This window comes from Rhinopithecus bieti, unplaced genomic scaffold (genome assembly GCF_001698545.2).
Source record: "Rhinopithecus bieti isolate Rb0 unplaced genomic scaffold, ASM169854v2 scaffold_1017, whole genome shotgun sequence".
In the NCBI taxonomy this organism is placed as follows: Eukaryota; Metazoa; Chordata; class Mammalia; order Primates; family Cercopithecidae; genus Rhinopithecus; species Rhinopithecus bieti.
In genome coordinates this window covers 5,922,331-5,928,153 of record NW_016803657.1, presented here as the reverse complement: position 1 = coordinate 5,928,153, position 5,823 = coordinate 5,922,331, and the positions used below count along the sequence as shown (strand labels likewise).

Below are 5,823 nucleotides of genomic sequence, written 5' to 3'. Positions count from 1 at the left end.
TACAAAAAGTAGCCAGGCATGGAGGAAGGAACCTGTAATCCCAGCTACTTGGGAGGCTAAGGCAGGAGAATCACTTGTATCCAGGAGGCAGAGGTTGCAGTGAGCCAAGATCATGCGACTGCATTCCAGCCCAGGTGACAGAGTGAGACTCATCTCAAAGAAAAAAAAAGTGTTATTCAAAAAACTTTCAAAATGGTATTTCTAGTTTGATTAAATTGTCTTCATTTTTATATAGCATTTACTTTGCTGTTTTCTGAATAAAATCCTGGAAGATTAGTTCAGCTGGGTATAAAATTTGAGACTGACAGTTATTTGCTTTTAGCTCCTTCAAGATTACCATCCCATTGTCTTCTGGCCTCTGTTGTTCCTGAATAGTCACCTCAGTCAAATGGTCTTGCCTTTGTGATTATCTGCCTTTCATTCCAACTGTTTTTTTTTTTTTTTTGAGATGGAGTCTTGCTCTGTCACCCAGGCTGGAGTGCAGTGGCCGGATCTCTGCTCACTGCAAGCTCCGCCTCCCGGATTTACGCCATTCTCCTCCCTCAGCCTCCCGAGTAACTGGGACTACAGGCGCCCGCCACCTTGCCCGGCTAGTTTTTTGTATTTTTTAGTAGAGATGGGGTTTCACCGTGTTAGCCAGGATGGTCTCGATCTCCTGACCTCGTGATCCGCCCGTCTCGACCTCCCAAAGTGCTGGGATTACAGGCTTGAGCCACCGCGCCTGGCCTCCAACTGTTTTTAAGATTTTCTCTTAGGCATTTTACAGTTGTACCAAATACATTTTGATATGAATTCAGTTTTATTTACTCCACTCAGGATTGGTGTTTCTTCAGTCTTGTAAATAATGCTTTCCATCAACCCTGGACTTTCTCAGCTATTATATGTGTATTTTGTAACTCTCATTTTCTTCCTCTTTCCCTTTTGAGTCCTATTAACTATGTGGTAGATCTCATTCTGTTCTTTATGTCTTTTAATCTATTTTCGATCTTCTGTCTTTATGTTGTTTTAAGACTTATTTATTCAAATCTAGCTTCTAATTTGGTAATTCTCTTTTTGGCAGTGTCTAAACTGCTTTCATTTTCAATGATTGTGTCCCATTTATTTTTTCTAAAAAAAAATCTGCTTTAAGAAATGGTACCTTAATCTTTACTTAAAATTTTAATGCTTTATTTTATTAAGACTTTAATAATTTTAAATGTAGTTATTGTATATTTTCTCTCAGACTTGTATGTATTTTAATGTAATCAAAGCCCTCTATCTTGGACTCCCACGATCCTCCAGACTCAGCTTCCCAAAGTGCTGGGATTATAGGTGTCAGTTACTGTGCCTGGCCAATACATTTAAGATTTCAGAAAGTTATATTTTATCTATAATTTTTTGTTGGTTATAGCAGAAGTTTTAATTTTGAAAAAAATATTTTCTTGGCCTGCCTTTTCCTGGATTTAGAACTGTCCCTCTGAACTTCTCAAGTTCTCTTCTTTGTCACAAAGATTCATATAGTGAAGGTAACAGAGGTTTTCGAAATCCATGTGACCACAATCCCAGGCTGTGTGTTGGTGCGTCTCCACCTTTCCTTTGGAACGTAATGAAAGCTGCGGTCTGAAGGACAGGCAAGCGACACCGGTCCCAACCCTACTGCTTGGGCAGTTCCCTCCTGAAACACTGGTCCTCTCAGAAGCATACTGGTTGTCACCATGGCTGCTCTTCCGGGGCTCTCATTGGTGGGCTCCAGGGTTCACGTCACGCCCTGAGAGCATTCCCACTTAGCCATGGTTCCGCTTCTCCCTGCTACTGCTTAAGAGTCCTCCCATCTACCTTCACCTCCTGCCCTCCGAGAAAAGCAGGAAGAAATAAAGCCACAAAGTGGCACAGGAGCTTTTGCTTGCCACTGGTGACCGACAGTGGACCAGTGTTGAGGAAACCCAGGGGGTTGTGTGCGATGCAAACCAGTGTGCATTGCAGCAAAACTACAAGGGCAGCAGCAGGTTCAGACCTGTCACTGGTGGGAACTGGGGAATGAACAAGAAAGGATGAGAGGAGCCTTTACACAGAGCTTCCCAGGCCCTTCCATGCCGTGGCACACAGCGGGTGGTACCTGCAGATACACTGGGCATATGCTGGTGCCCTTGGTGTGCTGGGCACTGCTGGGCCCAAGCTCAGGGTGCAGACTCCTCACCCCGGCCTGGCCCCCTCGAGGGTAGAAGGGTGGTGTTGGGCACACCTGCACCCATCGCAGCACCTGGCATGGATAAGATCAGGAAGAGGTGAGGGGCTGGCACTGCCTGGGGGTCCAGGGCCCCTTTCTTTATTGCTGGGAGCCGACCTGCGTCCTCCCTCCAGCCATCCTCAGAGGCTGCCCTCCCACCTCGGCACCACTTTCCATGTTTCCCTCTTCATCTTTGAAGCAGACAGGCCAGGCCCGGGAGCCCTGGGCCCCCAAGTGTCTACGCTTTCCTCCTTTTAAACTCCTCCGTCCTGAGGATGGCGGCCCCCCAAAGCCACCTCCAGCCATGCCAACAGGCCCTGTGCCCCCGTGTCCTCCGCCTTCTCCCACTGACCGTGCAAGGTTTTTCTCTGATACCCAACATGCACTTGGCTTCCTAGCTCATCTTTCTGTCCATTTCCCATCAAAGTCACTCTGAGTTCCAACTGTGTCTCCTACGGCAGTTTCCAGCATCTAGCAAGTTAATTAATTTTTCTATTGAAAACAACAGCACGGGGACTGTCTCTTTGCATGGCGTTGTAGCACAGGGACAGAAGCAGGGAGGCTTGGGGTGGGGGACAGGGTAGGCCCCGGGGCATTTCCGAGGACTCTGGGGTGGAAACAGCTGTAGGCAGGCCCTGGCCACCTCTGGACTCCCCAGCTTCAAGGGCGACTCTGTCCCCTCGGAGCGCCAAGGAAAGGAGCTGGGCTCAGGAGCTGTCTCCAGGAAACAGCCATGTCTATGACAGCAAAAACAATGGAACCGAATATTCTCATTAATGCAGAGAGTCAGAGAAGAGAAGGAAAAGAGAGTGAATAAGAGGGTTTGAATCAATAAGGAAAATGGATCTAGGCTCCCTGGGGGAAGGAGTGGGGGAGTCTTGTCCTTTTCCTCTGGCCACCGACCCAGTTCACCATCTCAACCCTTCACACCTCCTCTTCATCCCATGTCTGGACAAAGTCAGGAATTTATGTCATATTTCTAATTTAAGTCATATTTCCTTTTCCTCTGGCCACCGACCCAGTTCACCATCTCAACCCTTCACACCTCCGCTTCATCCCATGTCTGGACAAAGTCAGGAATTTAAGTCATATTTCTAACAGCCTAGGTTAGTCCAGAATGAACAGCCCCTCCGTCTATCAAGCACATGCTGTGACTCTCATCCAAGAAGCCTGGGGCAGAGATGCAGCTGGTTCATTCCTTCTCCAGACAGAACCTCACTAATTCAGATCAGACTGAAGGGACTGGGGTCAGGTGACAGTGAGTCCTTCATGAGTGTTAATTGCCATCCTTCCCTTGGGTTTCTAAAAATTCAAGGGGGGCAAGAAAAGCTCCTCTGACCCACCGTTGGCTGGTGGAAGTTAGTCCACAAAGCCTAGAAGATTAGGCGGCTACTTTCAGCATTAGCACGGTGCAGCAGAGGTCTACTCAAGGTCGGCCAAAAACACTTCTCCATTTCTTCCTGGCAACTGGCAGAGCCCCGTGACTGAGATGAACAGAGTGACGTTCCATTCCTGAACAGGTTTGAAGAGGCCCATTCTTTGCCTTCTTTTCCCTGCTGGCAGCTGGGTGCAAATGGAGATTATTCCCACAGAACCGTAAAGCCTGGGTTCCTGAATCACCTCATGGAAGAGAGCGACCCGCCAAACAGAAACACCCACCTTAGACCACAATATGAGTGAGAAATAAACTCCTATTATGTTCAAGCAATTAAACTTTTGGAGGTCTATTTATTACCACAGGCTAGATTACTTAATATACTACCTCTATTAATTTGTGACAAGAAGGTCCTGAATACCTTGTATTTTAAAGCTTCCCCATAGGATCTTTACACATTCTTGCTTTTCATCAATGGTAGTGAAAATTATCCCTAATTTAGAAAATAGTAATGTGAGTCGGGCCCCTGTTGGGAATCATCACCAGTTTCCAATGAATGGCTTGGGGCCCTAATGAAATCAGGTGGAAATTCCTGCCGAATCTGGCCTAACACAGGATTAGGAAAGCTCCAAGACAGACACAAGTGGGACAGACCAATGAGACACCACTAGCCTGGGATCTGGAGGCTCAGGGGCCCTCAGCCCCATCTCTAATGTGGTGTCTGCAGGATGGGAATCGCCTTCCCCTTACCTGACTCCCGCGTCCGGCCCCGCACCACCTCGCTCCATGGCCCAGCCCCGACGGCGTTGAAGGCTTGCATCTGCAGCTCGTATTCCATCCATTCCTCCAGCTCCTCAATGGTGAATTCCCTCTCCAGCCGGTCACTGACGACTTGGGCCAGTGCTGAAGACTGGAGGTCTGAGCGCCAGTACTTAATCCTGTAGCCCACGGACTCAGGGTTCCCATTGTACTGAGAATCTGGCAGGGGCTAGGAAGGAACAAGGGGCCTCGATGAGTTGACATCTCAGAACTGCCACCCTCACGGGTCTTAAGGGATGGGCCTGTCTGTGAGGCCAACTCCGTGGAGGAGGCGTTCCCGGGGGAAACAGTCTTAGAAGCATCTACTTTATTTTTCCCTGAAACTTTTCTTCTGTGAATTAAATGAAACCATGTCAGTAACTTTGGCTGCATATAATTTCTTTTAATACATTTTGGCTTAATTTTGTGGGCAAATGTTCTGATTAAATATCAGGCTGGCTCTCTTACAAATACTGAGTATTGGTTCCATGTTGACCTAGCTTAAGGACTTAGAGATCCGGCGTGAGGCACCACCAGCTTTCCTGCCCCAAGGAATATTCCTCCGTTCCAAGAAGAGAGTGAGTAATGCTACTAATTAATCAGATCTCCTGGGCTGGCCCAAGATCCAACACTAATTGTAAAATGCAATACTTTTGGGTTTGACGATGAGATTAGTTTTGACTAGGACAAAGGCGTGACCAAGAAACTCCTAAGCCCTGGATGAGTGTGTACCCTGGGCTAATCCAGGACCCGTGTGCCTCCAGCCTCCCTTCTCACCCCCACTCACCACCCAGCGAAGCCGCAGGCTCGTCTCACTGGCAGTCCGGACCGTGACGCTGGTTGGAGCCACATCGGGTGGGGCCTGCAGGGTCTGGATGACCCGGGAAGACTGACTGTAGGGGCTCGGCCCAACAATGTTCACTTGCTTCATTCGAAATCTAAAGGCAAAACCACTGATGAGACTTACGGCCAAGCAAAGGTAAGAAGGAAAAAAGAAGGAAACGACAGAGGCCCTGACCGTTTCTCAAGGGAGGGCTCGGATAGCTGTCTACCCATATCATACAGGCTATTGCTCAAGGATACCCTCCTTTCACCTGGTGTCATTAAAACTGCAAACTGTGGCGAGGTGTGGTGGTTTACACCTGTAATCCTAGCACTTACGGAGGCCAAGGCGGGAGGTGGCGGGGGATCACCTGAGGTCAAGAGTTCCAGATCAGCCTGGCCAAAACGGCGAAATCTCGTCTCTATTAAAAATACAAAAATTAGCCAGGCATGGTGGCGGGCAACTGTAATCACAGCTACTCAAGCGGCTGATGCAGGAGAATCGCTTGAACCGGGGAGGGAAAGGTTGCAGTGAACCAAGATCACGCCACTGCACTCCAGCCTGGGTGACAGAGTGAGACTCTGCCTCAAAAAAAAAAAAAAAAAAAAAAAAAAAAAAAAA

General features: G+C 48.1%; 1 protein-coding gene across 8 annotated transcripts in view; it reads right to left on the bottom strand.

The window, feature by feature from the left end:
* Positions 1 to 5,823, bottom strand: part of SDK1 (sidekick cell adhesion molecule 1) — a 954,524-nt gene that overhangs the window by 156,575 nt on the left and 792,126 nt on the right. For all 8 annotated transcript variants that reach the window (XM_017894742.1, XM_017894733.1, XM_017894760.1 and 5 more), the window contains 2 exons: positions 5,167 to 5,317; positions 4,332 to 4,569 (listed from right to left, as the gene is read on the bottom strand). In XM_017894742.1, coding sequence (XP_017750231.1) covers positions 4,332 to 4,569; positions 5,167 to 5,317 — 389 coding nt within the window. The remainder of the gene's footprint in view (positions 1 to 4,331; positions 4,570 to 5,166; positions 5,318 to 5,823) is intronic.